General features: G+C 44.9%; 1 protein-coding gene across 4 annotated transcripts in view; it reads right to left on the reverse strand.

The window, feature by feature from the left end:
• The window catches only part of aatkb (apoptosis-associated tyrosine kinase b), a 387,622-nt gene that overhangs the window by 323,720 nt on the left and 39,025 nt on the right, over positions 1-24,877 (reverse strand). For all 4 annotated transcript variants that reach the window (XM_072242720.1, XM_072242719.1, XM_072242721.1 and 1 more), the window contains exon 2: positions 5,971-5,997. In XM_072242720.1, the coding sequence (XP_072098821.1) occupies positions 5,971-5,997 (27 nt within the window). The remainder of the gene's footprint in view (positions 1-5,970; positions 5,998-24,877) is intronic.

A 24,877-nucleotide genomic window follows, 5' to 3' on the forward strand; every position in this document is an offset into this window, starting at 1 on the left:
ATCCGAAATCCAAAACCCTTGTGGCCCCAAGCAGTTTGGATAAGGGGAACTCGACCTGTATTGGTTTATTATTGTCGCGTGTATCAAAAAAACAGTGAAAAGCTTGACTTGCAAACTGCTCACACAGATCAGATCATTGCACAGTGCTTTAAGGTAGAACAAGGTAACACAATAGCAATGCAGAATAGCCCACACAAAATGCTGGAGGAACTCAGCAGGTCAGGCAGCATCTGCTGAAAGGAATAAACAGTTTCAGGCCGAAACCCTTCATCAGGACTGAAAAGGAAGGGGAAAGAAGCCAGGTGCAGGTAGGGGAAGGAGTACAATCGTGCAGGTAATAGGTGAAACCAGGTGGGTGGAGAAAAGGGGATGAAGTGAGAAGCTGGGAGGTGATAGGTGGAAAAGGTAAAGGACCAAATCTGATAGAGGTGACAACGCAGAATAGAGTGTAAAAGTTACCAAAAAAGTGCAGAATTGCCAAATAATAAAGTGCAAGATCATAACAAGGTAGTTAGTGCGACCAAGAGTCCATCTTATTGTACAAGCGCACCATGCATTGGCTGACAACAGTGGGACAGACGCTGTCCTCGAGCCTGCTGGTACACGCTTTCCAGCTTTTGTATCTTTTGCCCCCAGTGGGAGAGGGGAGAAGAGAAGGGGAATTTCAAAGAAGATGTGCGGAGCGAGTTTTAATTTCTAGCTTAATTAGTTCAGCCCCTTGGCTGTGTCATATTGTTTCATGTTCCAGAGATTAGTGTAAGGTTGGTATAAATCACAGTTCCCTCTAAGCTGCACGGCCGCGCTGTAACTGAAATGCTCCCACGCACATAGCCTTTGTTGCGGCGCAGCTGGGATAAAGACAGACAAGTAAAAGTTTTTGAAATGTGAAATAATTTGTTTGTTGTACTGTATTTTGTTTTACCCTTCAATCAATAAAGTCAAAAGTATGTGATTTTTCAATTTTCATTCTAACTATCCATATAATGCATATTAAGAAAGGAGCATTTAAAGTGCCACCCAGTTTTCAGCCTGCGTAAAAATTCCCTGCTCAGAGCAGTGATTGATCTGTGCAGCTGTAAAAAAATTAGAGAGAGCATTGGTAAATGTATGCTCAATGGTTAGTAGACACGTAGTGGGCTAAAGGGCTTATTTCCATGCCAGTTCTCTCTGTGACAACAGAATGGGTTCCATCAGTCCACTGTGCTGCAACAGGCAGCACAGCCCGTTGTAGAATAAAGATCCATCTTCTACCTAGCATTGCATCTCAGGCACAGAAAATTCAAAGATTTATTCCTCTTCACTTGCCCTCAAGGTCATGGGAAACAAAATGAATCACTCCGTGCTTTCAAATGCATAAAATCGAAAGCTCCTCATCAGCTCAAACACTCCCATTTGCAACACGGATCGTCCTTGTGGTCATACCCACACAACCAATGCCAGTCAGACAGCAGACTCTAACAGGACAAAGCAAGCCAGTCAATCTTCAATTTACTCCAAGCTCATTGCACAAACCTGACTGGGATTTGTGGGACCGAGAACTCAACTGACGATTATCTGCAATTAACCTATGGTTTGTGGTTTAGGTGGATACTAGTCAATAAATGTTTTACCCTGTTAAAAATCAGCACAGTGATTACTTGGGGATAACGTGAAGAATCTCTGAATTTGAAGGAAAGTACAATTAGACGGGCTGCTTGAATAAATTATTCTCTCCATCTCCCAGTGTCTCTCCCATCCTGAAATTATTCTGAGTCCATGAAAGAAAGATTTGCTTTACTAGCTCTGATTGCCACATGTAAAACCTGATTGTGGGCTTTGCGGAGGGTTAGACAAGGGAACACGAACCAATCCTCATAGAGGGATCAGAAGTGGAGCGAGTGAGCAATTTCAAGTTTCTGGGTGTCAAGATCTCTGAGAATCTAACCAGGTCCCAACATATCGATGAGGTTACAAAGAAGGCAAGACAGTGGCTATATTTCATTAGGAATTTGAAGAGATTTGGATTGTCACCTAAAACACTCAAAAACTTTTACAGATGTGCCACAGAGAGCAGTTTGACAGGCTGTATCACTGTCTGGTATGTGGGGGGGGAGCATTGCACAGGACCAAAAGAAGCTACAGAAAGTTGTAAAATTAGTAGTCCCATCTTGGCTACCAGCCTCCAAGGTATCAAAGACATCGTCAAGGAATAGTGCTTCAGAAAGGCAGTGTCCATTATTAAGGACCCCCATCACCCAGGGCATGCCCTCTTCTCATTGTTACCATCAGGAAGGAGGTTCAGATGTCAGAAGGCTCACACTCAGCAACTCAGGAACAGCTTCTTCCCCTCTGCCAGATGATTCCTAAATTGATATTGAACCCATGAACACTACCTCACTTTTTAAAAAAATAGATTATTTCTGTTCTGCGCTATTTTTAATCTATTTAATATACATATATATAGTTACTGCAATTGATATACTTATTTTTTTCTATATTATCATGTATTGCCTTGAACTGCTGCTGCTAAGTTAACAAATTTATTGGTAGATACCAGTGATAATGAACCTGATTCTGAACATTGAAACATCAAATTAGAGTGAAAAGTGTTGCTTGCATCAGCAACCAAAACAGTCCAAGGATTGTGCTGGGGGCAGCCCACAAGTATCGTCGTGTTTTTGGTACCAACATAGCATGCCGACAAGTTACTAACCCGTACGTCTTTGGAATGTGGGAGGAAGCTGGAACACCTGGACAGAACATGCAGAAGAGCATTGCAGCTCACTACAGGCCCTTCGGCCCACAATGGTCTGTCAAGCTTTTAACCTACTTGGTTAAAACCTCTAACCTCAATGCAACCCTTCCCTTCCACATTGCCCACCATTTTTCTACCATTCATGTGCCTATCCAGGAGCCTCTTAAATGTCCCTAATGTATCTGCCTCAACTGTCACCCCGGCATCCACCTATGCATCCACCCCTCTCTGTGTAAAGACCTACCTGATATCCCCCTTATCCTTTCCTCCAATCACCTTAAAATTATCTCCCCTTGTATCGGCCATTTCCTCCCTGGGTAAGAGTCTCTGATGGTCCACTCGATTTATGCCTCTTATCATCTTGTACACCTCTATCAAGTCACCTCTCATCCTCCTTCGCTCTGAAGCGAAGAGCCTTAGCTCATCCAAACTAGCCTCATAAGGCAAAGTACAGAAAAATTATGGGTCTGAATTTGGATTTGGATTCATTATGTGCCATGTCATATGACGTGGGGGATCACAATCTTGACCCTGATTGTTTTTGGTAAATTTTACTACAGAAGTGGTTTGACATTGCCTTCTTCTGAGCAGTGTTTTTACAAGGTGGGTGACCCCAGCCAGTATCAATATGCTTCAGAGATTGCCTGCCGTCAGGACTTGTGATCTGCACCAGCTGCTCATACGACCATCCACCACCTGTTCCCATGGCTTCACGTGACCCTGATCGGGGGGCTGGGCAGGTGCTACACCTTGCCCAAGGGTGACCTGCAGGCTAGCGGAGGGAAGGGGCATCTTATACCTCCTTTGGTAGAGATGTATCTTCACCCCAGCCACTCAGATCGTGTGTAGCCAGGTTATAAATTAGATCCCTGAATAGTTTGCTACACTAGTCTAATATTGCAAGATTTGGTATGGTAATCCAGAACATGTGATTTCATTTCCCATCTGTCCAATGTGAGCGATATGAAAATGAAAGATGATAACGTCCTCAGTTTATTCTAAAATAGGTGAATTGCCCTCGAAATTGAGTGGAGGATTGCCCTCAACCGCATCTCCTCCATTTCCTGCACTTCGGCCCTCACCCCATCCTCCCACCACCACAACAGGGACAGAGTTCCCCTTGTCCTCACCTACCACCCCACCAGCCTCCGGATCCAGCACATTATCCTCCGCAACTTCCGCCACCTTCAACAGGACCCCACAACTAAGCACATCTTTCCCTCTCCACCCCTCTCAGCTTTCCGCGGGGATCATTCCCTCCGCAACTCCCTGGTCCACACGTCCCTCCCCATGGATCTCCCACCCGGCACTTATCCCTGTAAGCATAAGTGCTACACCTGTCTCTACACCTCCTCTCTTGCCACCATTCAGGGCCCCAAACAGTCCTTCCAGGTGAGGCAACACTTCACTTGTGAGTCTGTTGGGGTCATCTATTGCTTCCGGTGCTCCTGGTGCGGCCTCCTCTACATCGGTGAAACCCGACGCAGATTGGGGGACCACTTCGTCGAGCACCTCTGCTCCGTCCGCCACAACAGACAGGATCTCCCAGCAGCCACCCACTTCAACTCTGCTTCCCATTCCAATTCAGATATGTCCATACATGGCCTCCTCTACTGTCATGATGAGGCTAGAGTCAGGTTGGAGGAGCAATACCTCATATACCGTCTGGGTAGTCTCCAGCCCCTTGGTATGAACACAGAATTCTCCAACTTCTGGTAATTCCCTCCCCCTCCCTTCCTCTATCCCTATGTCACTCTGCCCCCTCCCCCAGTTGCCTACTACCTCCCTCATGGCTCCACCTCCTTCTACTACCCATTGTGTTTTCCCCTATTCCTTCTTCACCTTTCCTGCCTATCGCCTCCCTGCTTCCCCTCCCCTACCCCTTGATCTTCCCCCTTACTGGTTTTTCACCTGGAACCTACCAGCCTTCTCCTTCCCACCCTCCCCCCACTTTCTTTATAGGGCTCCTGCCCCTTCCGTCTTCAGTCCTGACGAAGGGTTCCGGCCCAAAACGTTGTCTGATCATTTCCACAGATGCTGCCCGACCTGCTGAGTTCCTCCTGTGTGTTGTGAGTGTTGCTTTGACCCCAGCATCTGCAGAGTATTTTGTGTTTTTATTCTAAAATAGGTGCCCTTTACAGAGGATAGACTGCTTTCCCTGCCTGGCCAACTCTACATGCTACTCCAGGAGGAGGCCATTCAGCCCCTCAATATGACCCTGCCTTCTGCACCAGTTCCCCACAGCCTTGATCTTGCAAAGATATATCTACTTCCAGTCTTAATCCCACCCGTCCTCCATAATCCTCTGGAGTTTGAGATTCCAGAGCACAACCTCAGTTGTTATATCAGAACAAGCAGAGATAAGGCAGAACCAGAACTGGCGATATCCAAGAGAAGGTCCCCAGTTGACCACAACACTGTGATGGCAGAGCCACCACTCCTCACCACTGGTTGCGTGCCAGACAAAACTCAATGGCCATCCTTCTAAATGAGCGTTACTTTCAACCAGGCGTTGGTATCGTGATCTGTCCCATGCTGGACGCACTCTGCAAACTCGTGCCAAACAACCAGGCGAACTTCCCGGGACCCGGTGCCGGACTGAGTGGTAGGATTGTATTTTTCTTAAAAGTTTAACTTCCATATGCTTGTTTGTATTTGTATATAATCACCGACATGCAGTGAGCTTCCCAGTGGTTATAGTTACCTCTGTACTTTTGTGGAAACTTCTTGCTTTCAGTGAGGTTGTCACATTACTTGAATCTGGCTATTTTATTGGTTAACTGTTATCAGTGGAATTTCTGTGACCTCTAGTCCGACATGAGTGGGCTCTACTACTTTGCAGTCTCTCTCATTTCTTTGCCTCTCACCACATCTCTTCCTCTCCTCCTTGGCTCTTGTAACACTTAATAAAACAATCGTAAGCAGCAAGATTTATGCCTCATTCTTGACTTCCAAAGAGTCTTGGGATCACAAAAGCATTCAGAATCCAACACTCACCAGGAAGTCATCTGAAGGGTTCAGGTATCATTTCACCAACTACTCTGGAACTAGAGGCAGGCAAATAAAGATATGGCAAGGTCCTTATTAAATTTCTGGTGTTCAACATAGCAACAGATTCCAAACGTTTTGTGTGCGTAAAAGACAAAGATTTTCACCATCGTACAAAATAAAGTGCTGCCATTTCTAACACTGTTCAGGCAAATCTTGCTTTAATGAGAAAATCACAGTGTACTCACCGCCTCGCTGGCCCGACGTCCAGTGACCTGCTCCGGTAATGAATGCAAAGGGAACAGAAGAAATAAATCAATTAGTGTTGGGATTTGCATTGTCATTGATTTAATTTACATATTCATAAATCCCTGAAAGTATCAAGACAAACAGATGAGATAGTTAGGGAAATAGACGACATTCTTGCCTTTATTGACCAGGGCACAGAATACAGAAAGATTATCCGACAGGTGTGTCAAAGACTGGTTAGTCCAAAGCTAGAGTTCTGGTCACCACATTATAGCAAGGAAGTTATAGGATTGGAACGACTGCAGAGGGTGTTATACAGTAGTAATGACAGCGGTGTAGCTAGGCTGCTGCTGTTGTTTGCTATGAAATTAAGTACAGACGCCTCTGATCTGGGCCGACATTTACATGCTGGGCGGCACCTAATTAGCTTGTTTATTTCGGCTTTTTTCTTAAAGATGTGCTGGGTGCGTTCGGGCTACCGCTGCACCCCTGCATGCTTCGCGGCCCGGTATCAGTCAGCGGCCCGGAGGTTGGGGACCACTGACTTAGACCACTACAATCAGGGGTTGCCAGCCCTACTTTTATGCCATGGACCCCTATCATTAATCGCGGGTGCTGTGGACCCCAGGTTGGAAACTCCCGATTACAATGGATTTTGTTTTTTTTTTAACCTAATTGTTGCCTCAAAAAGGCAACATCTATTATCTTAGATCCCCACCACACAAGACCTGTCATCTTCTCAGAGCTACAGGAGCTGCAGAAGCATTAAGTCCCACACCACTGGGATTAAATTAACAACAGCTACTTCCCTTCAACCATTCAGTTTTTGAACCAACTGACAAAATTCTAATCACTACAGTGCAGCAGCACTTAATGAAGGCATTCGTTAGTCTTGCGAGACCGTGGACCTGCGCCTGGAAAGTCTTCACTCTCCAGGGCGCAGGCCTGGACAAGGTTGTATGGAAGACCAGCAGTTGCCCATGCTGCAAGTCTCCCCTCTCCACGACACCGATGTTGTCCAAGGGAAGGGCATTAGGACCCATACAGCTTGGAACCCGTGTCGTCGCAGAGCAAGGTGTGATTAAGTGCCTTGCTCAAGGACACAACACGCTGCCTCGGCTGGGGCTCGAACTCACGACCTTCAGGTCACTAGTCCAATGCCTTAACCACTTGGCCACGTGCCCACAGCAGCACTATGACCATTAATACTGTCCAGTACACTGCCAGTGTTTAAGGCAGTAATGAAGGTCCTTCATCTCTGGCGGTGTTCAGGGCTTCCTTCATGGTGTTAGTTGCTTACTTTCGGTTTTCACCACTGTCAGTCATCCAAATCCCAAATGGAAACTCAGGAATACCATGGCACTCAGATGTAGAAGGATTTTTCATTGCTGTTTCCATAACAGTTTTGTTTTACCAGTCGGAGTTGTTAGCCCTGAGCTGAACTCCCGAACCTGGAGGTCCAGTGGACCACTCTTAGTCTTGCCTCTACCCTTTGACCTTTTCGGCATGGGTGACCCTACCGAGAGCCAAAGCACGAGGCCCTGGTTCCAGGCAGCAAAGCCCTCCAGGTCATTGAGGCACGTGACCCTCCAAACCCTACGAAAAGGTTGAGATCTTCTTGGATGAACACAATGACCACTTCGCACAAAATTGGCTTTTTTTTTGTTCTAATTGTGCTTCTGTTTTGGTCAAAATAGTGTATAATTTCTATTTATTTTGTTTTACTTATGAATGCTGCTTATACGATGCTATGTGCCAATGATGTTGCTAGAAGCAAGTTTTTTATTGCCCCTGGGCTGCCATGTGTTTGTCCATATGACAATAAACTCGACTTTGATTTTGATTATGGACAGTAGGGGAACTGAATTGACATGACATGCACAAATTCTGAGAAGCGAAGACAGGATAAACAGGAAGCACTGACTTTTTTGGGCCAGTAATGGAGTCGATAGGCTGGATGGCCTTCCTCTGTTATCCTGTAATTTTTATTTACTATGCTTTTTTCACTTCTTCTGGATGTAAGGCTCAGTGTTTTATTCACTGGAGTTTCATTCAGAGTAAATAATCCCACAAGAGCACAATGATTTAAAGAGCTCTTAAAACAGCAGGGTTTTTATTTTATAAACTTTGTGAGAAATTCTTTAAAATTTCACATTTAATTGGCAGCGCACCCTCAGTCCAAAATGGCATTGAGAGTTGAACAATACAAGACCAGGTCCCACTGAAAAATAAACTGGATTATTGTGGATAAGTGTACATGTGGTTGTTGCTCAACATGATTCAAAGTTCAACGTGGATTTATTATCAAAGTTCATATATGTGACCAGAGACTGCCTTGAGATAACTTTCTCCCTGGCATTTACAGGAAAATAAAGAAATACAATAGAATTTATGGAAAAACTGTAAATAACAAAGACTGACAAACAACCAATGTGAAAAAGATGACAAATCATGCAAATGTTTTTTTAAAAAGGGAAAAAAATAACACTAAGTTGTAGAGTCCTTGATGCACTATCAATTACTCTGAAAGACTGGAAGTAGAGTAAATACTGAAAGGCTTTTATTAACAGTAAAATGGATCCACGTCCCTGCTGAGTATCTGCCCTGGACTGAGGAGGAGGAGCAGTGGCACAATCGCCTTTATTCAGGGGTCTGTGGGAGGAGCCACAGGAGCAGTCAGCAGAGGGGCGTGTCCAGGCAGGTAACCCAGTTACAACCTATATACATATATATGGTTTACCACAGTCCTTGAAACTGAGTTCATAGGTTGTGGAATCAGTTCAAAGTGAAGTTGTCCATGCCAGTTCAGGAGACTCTTGGCTGAAGGATAATAATTGTTCCTGAATCTGATGGTATGGGAACTAAGGCTCCTGGACTTCTTGGCTGGTAGTAGTTGAGAAAGGAGAGCACGGCCTGGATGACGGGGGTCCTTGATGATGGATGCTGCTTCCTTATGGCAGCGCTCCATGTAAGTGTGTTCAGTGCTGGGTAGGACTTTGCCTGGGCTGTGATGGAATTCGGCAGGCTAAAAGGCCCGTGCTGCAGCTCCACGTTGGCATAACAGTCAGCGGGACACCATTCCGGAGTTCAGAGTTCAATTCCGGCACCATCCTGTGCGTCCTCACCGTGGACCTATGTCAATATTATAGAGAGAGTGCAGAGGAGATTGACAAGGATGTTGCCTGGATTGGGGAGCATGCCTTATGAGAATAGGTTGAGTGAATTCGGCCTTTTCTCCTTGGAGCGACGGAAGATGAGAGATGACCTGATAAGGATCAAGGATTAGGGGGATTATAAACTGGTAAGGGGCATTGATCGTGTGGATGGTCAGAGGTTTTTCCCCAGGGCTGAAATGGCTAGCACGAGATGGCATAGTTTTTAAGGTATTGAGGGGATGTCAGGGGTAAGTTTTTCACACAGAGAGTGGCGGGTGTGTGGAATGCACTGCCGGCAGCGATGGAAGCGGATACGATAGGGTCTTTTAAGAGCCTCTTAGATAGGTACATGGAGCTTAGAAGAATAGAGGGCTATGCGCTAGGGAAATTCTAGGCAGTCTCCAGAGTAGGTTACATGGTCAGCACAACATTGTGGGCTGAAGGGCCTGTAATGTGCTGTAGGTTTCTATGTTCTATGTACCCGGTGTATCTTTGGTCTGTAGAGGGAAACCGGAGCACCCGGGGAAAACCCACACGTTCCACGGGGAGGGCGTACAGAGACTCCTTACAGCTGAAACTGGAATTGAACTCTGAATCCCAAAATACCCCGCGCTGTAATAGCGTCATGCTAACCCTTTTGCTGCCATGGTGCCCGTAAACTGAAGTTCTGAGTCAACTTCACAGACGACGCAATAAAATTAGAAGTGGGAGAGAAATGGTGTGCCGGTGTCAAAACCACCAGTGAAACTGAGCAGAGGTGAAAGGGAGAAAGATGTTTCATCATGGAGCAAGTGCAGGAAGTGAGCCTGTCATCACTTTGCTACTGAAACAGAACTAAGATGAGACCACAGAAGTTGCCCTTAAAGTTAAGGATCAAGGATTATGGGGAGAAGACATAAGAATAGGGTTGAAATAAAGCAACCATGATTGAGCCATAGAGCCATAGAACACTACAGCACAGAAACAGGCCATTTGGCCCATCTAGGCTGTGCCGAACCAATAATCTGTCTGCTCCCATCGTGCTGCAGACCATAGTTCTCCATTCCCCACTCATCTATGTATCTATCCAAATTTCTCCTAACTGTTGAAATTGACCACACACCCACCACTTGTGCTGGCAGCTCGTTCCACATGCTCACCACCCTCTGAAGGAAGAAGTTCCTCCTTATGCCCTCTTAAACATTTCACCTTTCACCCTTAACCCATGACCTCTAGTTCCAGTCTCACCCAACCTCAGTGAAGGAGCCCGTCTGCATTTACCCTATCCATACCCCTCACCACAAGGCACTTAGACGTCCTGGTCATCCACTGCAAGAGGTGGTGATCTCTTTAAACTCACCCGGCAGAAGGCAAAGGCAAACTACTGCTGTAACCTGCCACGAACATGATTTCCCAATATGTCAGAGCGGCTTGGAGGGAAATCGTCCGCCAACCCGAAATTCCAGATGCGACCTAACAACGATGACGATACCCCTTATAATTTTGTACACCTCTATCAAATCTCCCCTAGAACGTAGAATACTGTGGGAATAAAGTAATTCAATCTCTATGACTCAGGTGCTCAAGTCCCAGTAATATCCTTGTACATTTTCTCAGCACCCTTTCAATCCTATTTCCACCCTTCTTATTGGTAGGTGACCACAAATGCACACAATACTTCAAATGAGATCTCACCAACATCTTATACAACTTCAACACAACATTGCAACTCCTGTACTCAATACATTGATTTATGAAGGCTAACCTGCCAAATGTTTTCTTTACGGCCCTATCTACCTGTGATGTCACTTTCAAGGAATTATGGATTTGTATTCCCAGATCCCTTTGTTCTACCACACTCCTCAGTGCCTTACTGTTCACCGTGCAAGACCTGGTTGGTCCTCCCAAACTGCAACACCTTGCACTTGGCTGTATTTGAATGGCTAAGTAGACTTGGCAGGCTAACTGGTCTTAAACTTTTCCTATATCTGATTGTCTTGTGCTCTAAATCAAAACCAGGTTTAATATCACTGATATATGTCATGAAAGTTGTTGTTTTGTGGCAGCAGTACAGTGCAATATATAAAAAAAAACATAAATTACAATAGGAAATGTACAATATATAAAAATAGTTGGTGACCTCAATCTCAACTATTTTCCCAGTTCCAGATGTGATCGCTCATAATTGTTTGCAGTGCATCGCTCATTATTTTACACAGTGCTATAAAATCTAATTACAAAGTCTCTTGACTCCTAGTGTGAGACTGGATTGTTAGGGCATATTCTGGAGTTATGATATATAGCAAATTTTAATTTCAACAGCGACCAGTCTTCAGATCTGAGCGTAGATTGCAGATTGAATTTAAAAACGTAGCTCTGAACAATGGTGTTCTTGGAGCTGCAGATTGGGGTCGATAATTATCGTCAGAAAGGCTCTGCAGAAGTTCAGAACAATTCCATCACAAAGCATGAGCCTAGGTATAGATATGGTGACTGCCTAAAAAACCTTGACTGTTTAGATTCCCCCAGAGATGCTGCTGACCTGCTTCCAGCATTTTGTGTTTGTTGAATGATGTAACTCAGTAGTGCTTTGCAGAGTTGATGCCCATCAAGAGTTTGCTTAAAAACTAAAAATACCCACTTTTGTTGAATACTACTTTAAAAATCCTGAACTTCATTTTATTTAAAGATACAATGTGGAACATACTATTCTGGCCCAACGAGCCACACCACCCAGAAACCACCTATTTAACATCAGCCTAACCACAGGAAAATTTACAAAGACCAATTACCCTACCAACTGGAGAAAATCCGCAGATGCTGGAAATGCAAAGCAACACACACACGGAACATGGGAGGAACTCAGCAGGCTAGGCAGCATCTATGGAAAAGAGTAAACAGTCAGCATTTCGGGCCGAAACCCTGACTTCTCCCCTTCCTTTCCCGTCGTGACGAAGGGTCTCAGCAGGAAATGTCGACTGTTTACTCTTTTCCATAGATGCTGCTGAGTTCCTCCAGCATTTTACGCGTGTTACCCTACTATGCGTGTTGGACTGTGGGAGGAAACTGGAGCACTTGGAGGAAACCCAGGCGGTCATGGGGAGAATGTACAAACTCCTTACAGACATCAGAGGAATTAATGTCCGAACTCCAGAACGCACCTAGCGTTAAGCTAACCGCTACGCTACAGAGGCATCCAAACGCACAAAAACTAGGAATTTTAAATACTAATCACAACTGGTTATTTCTGCCAGCTTTAAAAATAATCTCGTTATTTGAACGTTGTTAATCATTCCTTTAGTGAGTGGTGACCAGTCCTCGCTTAATATGAATTTCTGGAAACCATTGTTGTTCAAAACTGCATGAACGAGAATTACTGCATTACCCTCAATAACCCATTCATGTTTGTCAAAGATGAAAGATCACACTATGGCACCGTGCCTGCATATTCCATGTACAAGCCCGTGATAAAATTAATTCAGAGCCAAAACTGCTGGAAGTGATCTGTTCTATGATTAAGAGGGCCATTAGCTTTACCTACCTCCTGAATGGATATTTCAAGCTCATCAGAATCAGGTTTGTTATCATTGTTTTATATTTAGAGATACAGCCCGGTAACAAGTCCTTCCAGCCCAATGAGCTCGTACCACCCAATTACACCCACATAGTCATGAGCCCTGCGGGCCTCTGCGGATCGACGTAGAGCATTGAGCTTCTGGAGTTCATGAAATCCTGTGTTCACTAATTGTTATCTTAACTAGAGCCGTTAAGCCCTTGTGGTTTCGGTTTAACCTTTTCAAGTTAATTGTGATTGGCATGGCTTTTCCCGCATTCTATGATTTTTTAAAGAGGGCTCTCATTTAGTGCCTTAGCAGAGTCATTGTGTGGGAGAGAATTAATCTTGTGGTGCAACTCAGTCATGCCTCTGAGGCTCTGTTGGTGTTCCTGTTTCATGGGGAATCTGCCGCCCTCTGCTCCTGGGGCCAAGTCATCGTCAGCGCTTGCCGTGTCTGAGGCCGCCTTCCGCCGCGCCCGGGTTGAGTCGGTGTCAGCAACTGCTGTGACAGAGAGAGCCTGCAGTTCTCCCTCACTTGGGTCCCGTCCTGCGAGTGCGCACTGTGGCACGTGGTCAATTAAACCATAAACCCCGTATGTCTTTGAAATGTGGGAGGAAACCAGAGCACCCAGGGGAAATCCATGCAATCTTGGGGAGGACGGACAAACTCTTTATAGACGGTGGTGGAACTGAGCGTGGTTCACTGGTGCTGAAATAGTGTTACGCCAACCACTACGCTGCCAACACTGCTGTGACAAGAAATTTGTTGTTTTTCCAGCCACGAAAGACATAAAATTGCTATAAATCGCAAAATAAATAAACAGTGCAAAGAAAAAGGAGAGGGAAATAGTGTCACAGAGCACTATGGCACAGAAATGGGCCTTTTGGCCCATCTAGTTGGTGCTTGTCCATCGAACAGAAGGACAGAAAGAGAGCAGTGTCTGATTCAGGCATAGCTGAGAGGTCAGGAGGACTCCACAGTGAAAGGTAATTCAGTCCTTCTCTCTGTCTGAATCAGGACTGACCACTTTCACTAGTCGGGCCTTTCTGCTTCCACAGTTTGTATAATCTTATTTGCTATTGAGATACAGAGCGGAATAAGCCCTTCCGACCCTTCGAGCCACGCTGCCCAGCAATCCCCCGATTTAATCCCAGCCTAGTCGTGGGACAACTTACAATGACCAATTAACATAGCGTGTGCTCAGACTGTGGGAGGAAAGCGGGGCGCCTGGAAGAAACCCACGCAGTCACCGGGAGAACGTACAAGCACCTTTGAAACCGAACCCGGGTCGCCTGTAAAGCATTGTGCGAACCACTGCATTACCTTGCTGCCCTGCTAGGCAAGTCCCACTGACCAAACTGTATAATATTAGCAACATATTACACATAGCAAGGATATCTATGGCCCCTTTACTGCAACATTATGTCACCCCTTTGTGGCACAATTGCTCACCACACCCACACCTGTCTATGACCTAGATTGACTTGCTTTCTCTCTTTCTTCATTCTGATGATGGTTCTTCAATTTGAAACATTGACTGTTTCTCTATTCAACATTACGGTTAAAAACCAGGAGGACACCGCATTCAATAGTTACATCATCATTATGTGCCACGTCATATGACATGGGTGATCATGGTCTTTGGCCATGATTGTTCTTGGCAAATTTTTCTGCAGAAGTAGTACGCCATTGCCTTCTTCTGGGCAGGGTCTTTATGAGATAGGTGACCCCAGCCATTTGTCAATACTCTTCAGAGATTGTCTGCCTGGCGTCAGTGGTCACATAACTGGGACTTGTGATAAGCACCAGCTACTCATACGACCACCCACGCCTGCTCCCATGGCTTCACGTGACCCTGATCGGTGGGCTGAGCAGGTGCTACACCTCCCCCAAGGGTGACCTGCAGGGTAGCAGAGGGAAGGAGCGCCTTTCACCTCCTTTGGTAGAGACGCATCTCCACCCCGCCACCCTAACAGATACACTTGTTGGAATTTTGTTCAAGAGGAAGCTATGCCAAAGAGAACAAGCGGCAGCTGTGACAGGAGAGACAGAAAAACCAAGAGACCCAACCACTGACCACAGCCACCACTTACTCTTGTCCACACGGCACCAGAACATGTGGATCCTGGATCGGCCTCTACAGCCCTGAGGACCCACCAATAGACAGCCCCTCAGGAGACATCGTACTCGACCCGAGTGATCGTGCTACTACTGCTCTCCATAGACGCCATCTGACTCACTGAGCAGCAATAGAATCATACAAGCCCTCAACACAGAAATGAGCCCTTTCTAGGTGCACTCTAACCAAGTTTTGTAAAGCTGCAGTGTGACGCCCCCAACATCTCCCGCTTTTATTTCAGATTTCCATCATGCAACATGGCAGCAGGTCCTCTGGGCCCAATGAGACCGCGTTGCCCAATTACACCCTTGAGACCTTGAAACAATTAACCTTTGGAATGTGCACCACGCTCCACAGGACCAGCGACCCGGGTTCAATTCCCGCCACTGCCCGTAAGGACTCTGTACATTCTCCCCGTGACCGCGTGCGTTTCCTCCGGGTGCTCCAGTTTCCTCCCACAGTCCAAAGACCTACCAGTTGGCAGGGTAAATAGCCCTGTGATTAGGCGAGGGTTAAATCAGGGGATTGCTGAGCAATAGGACTCAAAGGGCTGTAAGGACCTATTCCAAGTTGCATCTCAATAAAATTAAAAATCCTGTAAACGAATAAACCAAACCTCTGCAGGCACAGCAAATAAACTGCCCTGCCAGGTCTGTGTTAATTAACTTCTCAATTCATTGAATGTATTCCAGAAAAAAAGTACGTTGCTACAGTTCACACAACCCCCATCAGTGACAGAATTAAAATACAGATACACTGCTTTCCTCATGATCATAACCACTGCAGTGTAAACTTTATTCATACTTCAGAACAGAAATTCAACTTATGACACTTCAAAAACAAAATGACGACTGAAAGCCTAACACAGCAAGCACACAAAATCTGTAAAAAGCTGAACCGAGGCTCTGGCTATTTGGAACACAAAGTCAGAGGTGAAAGATAGACGAGGTTCTTTGTTGAGTGGCTAATGTGTGCAGTGGCAGTGGAATTTAATGGGTTGTGCGACTTGCCGAATAGAAATTCATCCCTGCAAATCAAGGATGATTTTCGAGAGATAAAGAAATGTCATTTCAATAATATGTGAAATGGTAAGAGGTTACAATATATCAAGTGACGATTTCAAGATGACTGATTGAGATAGAAAGGGGAGCCTGGAGTGGGAAGGGAGAAAGTGGAGTGGAAAGCATGAAAGACTGAGTGAGAAAGAGTGACAGAGAGGGGAGAAAGAGACAGAGAGAACAAGACAGAGTGAGGGGGAGGGGCAGACAGACAGAGAGGAGAAAGGGAGAGAGCAAGACAGCGAAAGTGAGGAGGCAGACAGAGAGGAAAAAGAGACAGAATGAGACAGTGAAAGAGAAAAAAAGAGATAGAGAGGTGAGACAGAGACTAACAGAGAGAAGGAATAAAGACTGACTGAGAGAGAGAGAAAAAATGGTGGAAGAAGATTGTTTACATCTTCTCATTGAGAGAAGGAGACAGAGAAAATTACAACTTTCCCATCTAAAGGAAGAAAGCAAGAGATGAGTTTTATTTCAGGATGCAGTACGGTAACAGGTCCTTCCAGTCAACAAGCCCCTACCACCCAGTTCTACCCATGTGATCAATGAATCTATCAACCACACATCTTTGGAATGCGGGAACAGTAGGAAGTCTTTCATGCTAATCTAGACAGTTCCTATCCCACAGCTCTTTAAGTATATCTAATACGTTATAGCAATTCATCTCCATATCCACAAACTTATGAATCAAAGACCTCACTCACCCCGCACATTCTTTCTTTTCACCTCTCCCATCAGGCAAAAGATACAAAAGACTGAAAGCACATACATCAGGCTTAAGGAGAGCTTCTATCCCTCTGCTACTCACAAGAACTCTTCCAAGTCCCGGAAGATGGGATTAATGTGATGGGTGCCCACTGCCCAGTAAGGATGTGACGGGCTGAACGGCCTAATGTTATGCCACATAACTCGATAACTCTTTTGCACTTATCCACGTCCCCAAATGAATGCATAAACATTACAACATAAAAAGTACAGCAGTAGACCATTCAGCCCATCGTTCCTGACCACCATCCTCAGCACCACTTCCTGTACTAACTCTAGATTCCCTCAAAACCTAAAAGTCCATCGATCTCCTCCTTAAATATTCTTGAAACCCCTCTCCAATAGAAATCTCCAAAGATTCGCCATTGTCTGGGCGAAGGGCACCGTGTTCAGCCCTTCTTTGGGAAACAGTTGGCAGCTGGCAGCAGCAGCCAATGAAGCCATTGTGTTAACGTGGTTGCTGGTACATCTCTGGGAGCTTGCTTTGAATGGAGTCTACTTTCACCAATTTGAAACACACAAAAAGGTGCCTGGATCAGAAGATGAATGTAAATAGCAGACTGATTAGAACAACTGGAGTTGCAGACTTTGTCTAAAAGTTCAACAACCAATTATTAAAAGAGAGCTCAGAAAAGTTTATCAAATGGAAGCAAAATTGCTTTGCAATTTTCACACCAGGAGAACTAATACAAGACTAAAACTGTAATGCCTCGCTAAACAAAAATATTGGAACCTGGACGGACTAGTGAAATACACCATTAATATTCATTAACCGCATCAACAATTCACAAAACATCAAGTAAGCTTTAAATATTAAATGAACAAGTTAAATGATGTCTTGCACAAAGCAGCACACACCAAATGCTGAATCAACTCAGCGGGTCAGGCAACATCTATGGAAATGAATAAAGAGTCGATGTTTCAGCCTGACACCCTTCATCAGGACTGGAAAGTAAGGGGGAAGACGCCAGAATAAAAAGGTGAGGGGAGGGATTGGAGGATACCTGGGACGAGAAATGTGACTCTGTTCCAAGCCAACGTAATAACTGATATAAAACACAAAGGGCTGTAGCAGAAGAGGAAAGCTATTCTTATTCACACATACAACAAGATATCCGGCAAATGCTGAAAATTCTTGAGCAACACACTTAAAATGCTGGCAGAACTCAGCAAGTCAGGCAGCATTTATGGAGGGAAATAAACAGTCAACATCTCGGGTCGTGAAACTTTATCAGGAATGTTCATCCAAGTACATCCTTTCATAGGGACTGACCTGTACCTATCTCCTCCTAAGGAGTTATTAGGCATTGGTCACACCAAACTTGGAGTATTGCAAGTATTTTGGGCTCTTTCTCAAAAAGCCCCCAAAAAAAGAAAGGATGTGCTGGCATTGGGGGTGGTTCAGAGGAGCTTAACGAGAATTATCCCGCGAATGAAAGGGTTAATATATGAGGAGCATTTGACGGCTCTGGGCCTCTACTCACTGGGGTTTAGAAGAATGGGGGGAAATCTCATTGAAACCTATCGGATATTGAAAACCACAAATAGTGTGGATATGGAGACGACGCTTCCTGTGGTGAGAGAGTCTAGGACCAGAGGACACAGCCTCGGAAGAGAGAGGCGTCCATATAGAAAAGAATTGAGGAGGAATTCCTTTAGCTAGAGGGCGGTGAATCTGAGGAATTTATTGCCACAGACGGCTATGGAGGCCAAGTCATTAGACGTATATAAAGTGGAGGTTGATAGGTTCTTGATTAGTAAAGGTATCAAAAGTTATGGGGAGAAGGCCATAATGGAATAGCAGAGCAGACTTGGTGGGTTGAATGGCCTAATTTTGCTTCTATGTCTAATGGTCTCATAGATAGGTACCCTGCCACAACTATCCCACATGAATCAAGTCTTCTATATTGCTTCTGAACACCTGGTCCTGCATGTACCATTGACTATTTTTTTTATAATGATGCTCTGGATGGCACCACAAGATAGCTTAACTTGAAAGTGATGGTTGGGTTAGCAACCATTTGCAATCTTACTGAGTTTCCTTTGCACAATTACTGTGCTGCCAAGCAATCTGGAGGGGAGGAGAGTGTCTCCCTGATGTACAGAAGTTAAAACAGAGAGAGGAATGGAAATTTGCCAGTCAAGTCATTAAGTTGTCCTGGGAGCCAAGATTTGTCCTGGGACATTGCAGCACATTAAGGGTTGCTACCAGAATGCAGGCTGTTAATGCCATTAACTTATGCGGGGTTGGAAGCAGCCTACGCATCTGATATTTATTCTACGAATAGAATTCGATGATGAACTAATTCCAAATAAATCTGTTCAAATGAACAGAGGCAATCTTATTTGAGGCTCACAAAGTGAGTCACATTACTGTCTACCTGTGCTGTGTAATTCACATGCATTTTGAATATTTTATCGAATTATATGTGGCGCAGTGGTTAGCACAACGCTTTACAGTACAGGCAACCAGGGTTCAATTCCCACCACTGTCTGTAAAGGAGTTTGTGCAATCTCCCCCATGACCGCATGGATTTCTCCCAGGTTCTCCAGCTCCCCCACAGTCCAAAGACATACTGTTTGGTAGGTTAATTGCTCATTGTAAATTGTCCTGCAAGGAGATTATACATTCTCCCCATGACCTCATGGGTTTCGTCCCATAGTTTGAAAGACATACTGTTGGTAGGTTAATTGGTCATTGTAAATTATTCTGTGATTATGCTAGGATTAAATCGGGGAACTGCTGGGTAACGCAGATCGAAGGGCTGGAAGGGTTGTTCTGTGTGTATCTCAATAAATAAAATAATATTTTGTTTATTTTGTGGGTGATATTTGTATTGTGGGGGCATTGTGGTCCGGAAGAATATTGCTTCTTTGGTTGTATATATGTACAGTCAGATGACAATAAATTTGAACTCACATTTGAACTTGATTAAGGTTTGCAAACTTCAACCAGGAAGATAAAAATAAATTAGAATGACAGCAACTAGGGTTAAATTCCACGTGATGCACAACATGTTTTATATGTGCCCCAAGCCCAGTGTTATTTTTGGCATCACAGTGCATTTAATTAAATCCTTTCACTTTCAACACTTAACCTTATTCCTGTAGCCAGTCATTACAATCTCCGCGCAGTGACAACAAGCCTCAGCACAGATCAATTGGATACAAGTAAATTGGATGAGGTGCATGCTTCAACAGTGGCTTATTCCAGGTCTCCAGGCAGGCGAGCTATCAACTATCACATGAAGGAGTTGTTCACGTTCTAATGCATGCTCTTATCAGCTGCCAATGTGAAGCTGGTGCATTCTTTTATTAAATGTAAAAAATTGGTGGAAATATTCATAACAAACTCTCCCATTTCACAGAAGTATTTCACAAAGGACTAAGTATAGTTAATACTTAGCCCTTTGAATTAATGGTCTTTTATTACATGTCATGACTTGCAATGGATAGTCTCTTATTAAACAAAATCGCATACCCTCAGTGGCCTCCTGTATCACTGTAAGCATGTTCGCAGTCTTACGCTCCTATACTCCATCCACTTAGAGGCTTGACGTGTTGTGCATTCTAAGATGCTCTTCTGCACACCACTGTTGTAATACATGGTTATTTGAATTACCGTTGCCTTCCTATTATTTTGGAACCAGTCTGGCCATTCTCCTCTGACCTCTCTCATTACCAGGGTGTATTTGCCTGCAGAATTGACACTTTCTGGAGATCTTTTGTTTTTCACACCATTCTGTAGACTCCAGAGATTGTTGTGCCTGAAAACCCCAGGGGATCAGCAGTTTCTGAGTTACTCAAACCTCACCATCTGGCACCAATCATTCAACGGTCAGAGTCAGGGATCATATATCTTCCCCATTCTGATGTTTGGTCTGAACAACAACTGAACCTCTTGACCACATCTACGAGTTTTTATGAATTGAGTTGCTGCCACGTGATTGGTTGATTAAATATTTGCATTAACAAGCAGGTGCATCTAATAAAATGACCACTGATTGCAATTCTGATAATCATGGTACATAGGATGAGAAGCACGGGCTCCAAATATTTTAAAGATCCAGCTCAGTTACGGGCTCCTCTGACCCAGTCAGCCCACACCCATGTGACTAACTTACCTACTAACCTGGACATCTTTGGAACATGGGAGGGAAGTGGAGAAGCTGGAAGAAACCCACAGGGGTGACAGGAAAAGTGTTCAATCAAGATCCTTACAGACGGAGGTGGCTGTGAACGTAGGTTGCTGGCACTGTGACAGCTGCCTGCAGTGTGGGGAGAAAGAAATTGGATTGGAGGAGGAGGTGCTTGCTGATCTTCACGCACCAGGTGAGCCAGAAAGCCCACTTCTACGCTGTCAGTCTACACAATTAAGTACATCTACTGAAGAAGCTCTTGAACTGAGCTGTCAAAAGAAAGATAAAATACAGTATCCACTGTTATAGAACAGGTAAACTTTTTCCAAAGGATGCTTGCCGGCCTCAACTGCGAGTGTGAGAAAGGTGCCAGAAAAAGGCCAGCGATGTCATGAAGGATCCCACCCAGCCTGCTCACAGAATGTTTGTCCCACTCCCATCAGGGAAGAGCCTATGCAGCATCCACACCAGGACCACCAGTCCCAAAATCAGCTGTCGAGCTGATAAACACCTCCGCCCATTAACACCGCTGCCTACACATCAGCCACTCCTCCCCCGAGCCCCTCGACACCCTTCACCCCCCACCCCCTCACTTTCCCCTTATGTAGCATTCCTACACTGACACAGCCATTGTCCTACTGCATTTCCATATGCCCTGCTGCTACTTAAATGAGTTCCTCTTGCCAAGTCACTGAATGCTGTCCTGTCAGAGTCACCTTATGTACAGATACTCCTGTATTTCATTAACACTTTAATCCAGGGGTTCCCAACCTGGGGTCCATGGCATAAAAGGTCTGGGAACCCCTCCTTTGCTCAGTCTACATATATAAGCTATGTTCTTATCTATTTATATTTTAACTTGTGTTTTTTTTTGTGCTGCATCGAATCCAGAGCAACAATCATTTCATTCTCCTTTATAGTCCTGTACTGAAGAACGACAAAAAGAAACATCTTGAACCTTCAATACCCTTATCCCTTCTCAGCCTGTCTTTGAAGTGGTTTGACAAAAGCCGTGCACACAGATAGGTAATTCCTGTGTGATTTTCTCTGCAGCAGCAGCAAGCTACGATGCCTGGTTGCACTCTTCTCCATTGTCAGGAATCTTTGGAGCGCTGCCAGTTACACAGGCTGGCAATAAAAAAATCAAAGCTTCCCTCAGTATCAAGAGGAAAGGCCAACCAAACCTCTCTTTCCGCAGGAACTGCCCCCACTAAACAGCTTGACGTAAAAACACATTCAAACTGTGCTTAATTAATTGAATAAGTTGTGCAAATTGAGTGTAAAAATAATGAAGACTGCCTCACTATTTTTGCTCTCTATGTGCACTACTTAGTTAAATAAAATTTATTTTATTTAGCGATGCAACAGGTCCTTCCAGCCACACTGCCCCAGCAACCCCACAACCCCAATCAACTCTAATCTAATCACGGGACGATTCACAATGACCAAGTAACCTACACAGTACACAGGCTTGGACTGAGGGAGGAAACTGGAGCACCCCAGCAAAAGCCACAGATTCCATGGGGAAGGACGTACAGAGGCTCCTTACAGAACAGTGCCGGAATTAAACTCTGAAACGCTCTGAGCTGCAGCAGTGTTTGCCAACCACCAAGCTATGTTTCTTACAGTAATTTACAGTTTGCATTTATGTATTGCAGTGTACTGCTACCACAAACAACATATTTCACGATGTATGCCAATGATTTTAAATACTATAATAACATTTTATAAATACTAATAATATTCCAATACAGCCAGTCATCTTGAACTACTTTACATAGGGCTGCGGTTGTAAAAATCTTGGGTTTCCACTTGAGCTGAATAGTTAGAACAAACAGAACAACAGACCCTTCGGCCCACGAAGTCTGTACTGACCATGATGTCAATCCAAACTAATCCCATCTGTCTGCACATCGTTCCATTCCCTCCATCAACTCCCTGTCTGAACGCCTCTTAAGCATTGCCATTGAATTTGCTTGCATCTCCCCTGGCAGTGCGTACCAGGCGTCTATAATCACTGAAGCATGGTTTTAGAGTAGGAAAATTAAACTTGGAGACTTAGAAACACTATCTACAATATTAACGTCAAAAGAAATCAAGTTTAACACACACAAAATGCTGGAGGAGCTCAGCAGATCAGGCAGCATCTATGGAGGGGATGCTTTTTCAGGACTGAAAATCACAAGCCTGATTTTGGTTCAATATACTTAATAAATATGACTCCCTAACACACAATATTGCTTATTCTCTCCTTGACATCAACTAGTTTCTTCTCGACGTGGCCTCCTCTACTTTGGTGCGACCCATCGTAAATCGGGGGACTGTTTCGTCAAGCACCTCCACTCCGTCTACTAAAAGCAGAACTTCCAGATGGCCAAACATTTCCATTCTGATTCCCACTCCTGTTCCGTCATTTCGGTCCATGGCTCCTCTTGTGCCAAGATGACGCCACCCTCTGGATGGAGAAGCAACACCAGATATATCTATATATACCACCATACAAACCTTGTATTCCGTCTGGGTAGCCCCCAACCTGATGGCATGAATATTGAATTCTCCTTCTGGTAAAAAAAAAATTTCCCTCCTTCTCCTCTCTTCTTCTATTTCCCACTCTGGCCTCTTGCCTAATACCTCCCCCGGATTCCCTCCACCTTCCCTTTCTCCTCTGGTCCACTCTCCTCTCCTATCAGGTTCCCTCCTCTCCAGTCGTTTATCTTTCCCACCACCTGGCTTCACCTATCACCTTCTAGCTATCCTCCTTCCCTTCCCCCACCTTTTTAATTCCGGAGTTTTCCCCCTTACTTTCCAGTCCCGATGAAGGGTCTCGGCCCAAAACATCAACTATTTGGGGAGGAGAAGATGAAGCGTGACGCAGTGCGCGCGGCCGCTCCGGGATGAAATCTGTGTTTGTTAAGTAAGATGCCGTGCACAATCCTGATTTGATGGAGACAGACGTGAGAAGCACAGAGGAACATCTGGAGAAACTTCTGAAATGCCTGCTTTGCTGCCGTTGCTTCTGTGCGATCAAGAATCTCGGGACGGGAAGGCCCCAAATCCTCGGCTTTACCTATCGCCTGTTGCCGGGGTCGAAGCGCTCGGCAGGGATGGTGCTCGGTGCTCCGTGTCGGAGGGCTGGTCGGAGGCTCGAAGTTTTCGGACGGACTCAAGAGTTGGCCGTGGTCAGGTGCTGCATCGGCAAGTTTGCGGCGCTGGAAGCTCATGGCAGGGAGAGTTTTTTTTCTTCCTTCTACCATCTGTGTGAGATGATGGGACTTTCGAGAGACTTTGAGACTTTTTTTACGTGCCCATGGTCTGTTCTTTATCAAATTACAGTATTGCTTTGCACTGTTGTAACTATACGTTATAATTATGTGGTTTTTGTCAGTTTTTCAGTCTTGGTTTGTCTTGTGTTTCTGTGATATCATTCTGGAGGAACATTGTATCATTTCTTAATGCATGCATTACTAAATGACAGTAAAAGAGGACTGTGTCCCCTCATAATCTAATCTAATCTAATCTAATTTATTCATTTCCATAGATGTTGCCTGACCTGCTGAGTTCCTCCAGTATGTTGTGTGTGTTGCTCTAGTTTGTAGAGCTAGAAGGGATGGAGTCAATAAAGTGAGTAATAAAACTCTGAAACTGTATTCTTCACAGGTGAGATTCTGCTGCTGGTCTCTTACCAGAGGTAAATATTGACATGAGGCAGGAGTTTAGATTCTGCAGCAGTCCCAGCTGAGCTCCAACAGGGCAAATCACCAGTTGAGCTCTGCAAAGTAGCAACCACTTTGAATTTGGAGACACAAGCAAGACCGTACATGCTGGACTCTGGAGTAACACGCCAAGCGCTAGAAGGACCCAGCGAGTCCAAATGAAGTGTCTCAAACATCCATTGGCGCTGGCCAACTACCCGAGTTCCTCCAGCACTGTGCATTCCGACTTGGAATTTGTCTGGATCGTCCCTCTCTGCTATTAGAGCAAAGTTGGTGATCAAGAGAAGCTAGCGTTCCAGGTCACACCGGCAGGGCCAAAGCCTCTGTAAGAACGTTGCTGAATGTTCAGGGAGACCCCCCGTGGTTTGAGGTCGGCTGTGGATGTTGTGTCCTGGCTGTCTATGTGATACGCAATATGATG

The sequence above is a fragment of the Mobula birostris genome, chromosome 24 (genome assembly GCF_030028105.1).
Source record: "Mobula birostris isolate sMobBir1 chromosome 24, sMobBir1.hap1, whole genome shotgun sequence".
In the NCBI taxonomy this organism is placed as follows: Eukaryota; Metazoa; Chordata; class Chondrichthyes; order Myliobatiformes; family Myliobatidae; genus Mobula; species Mobula birostris.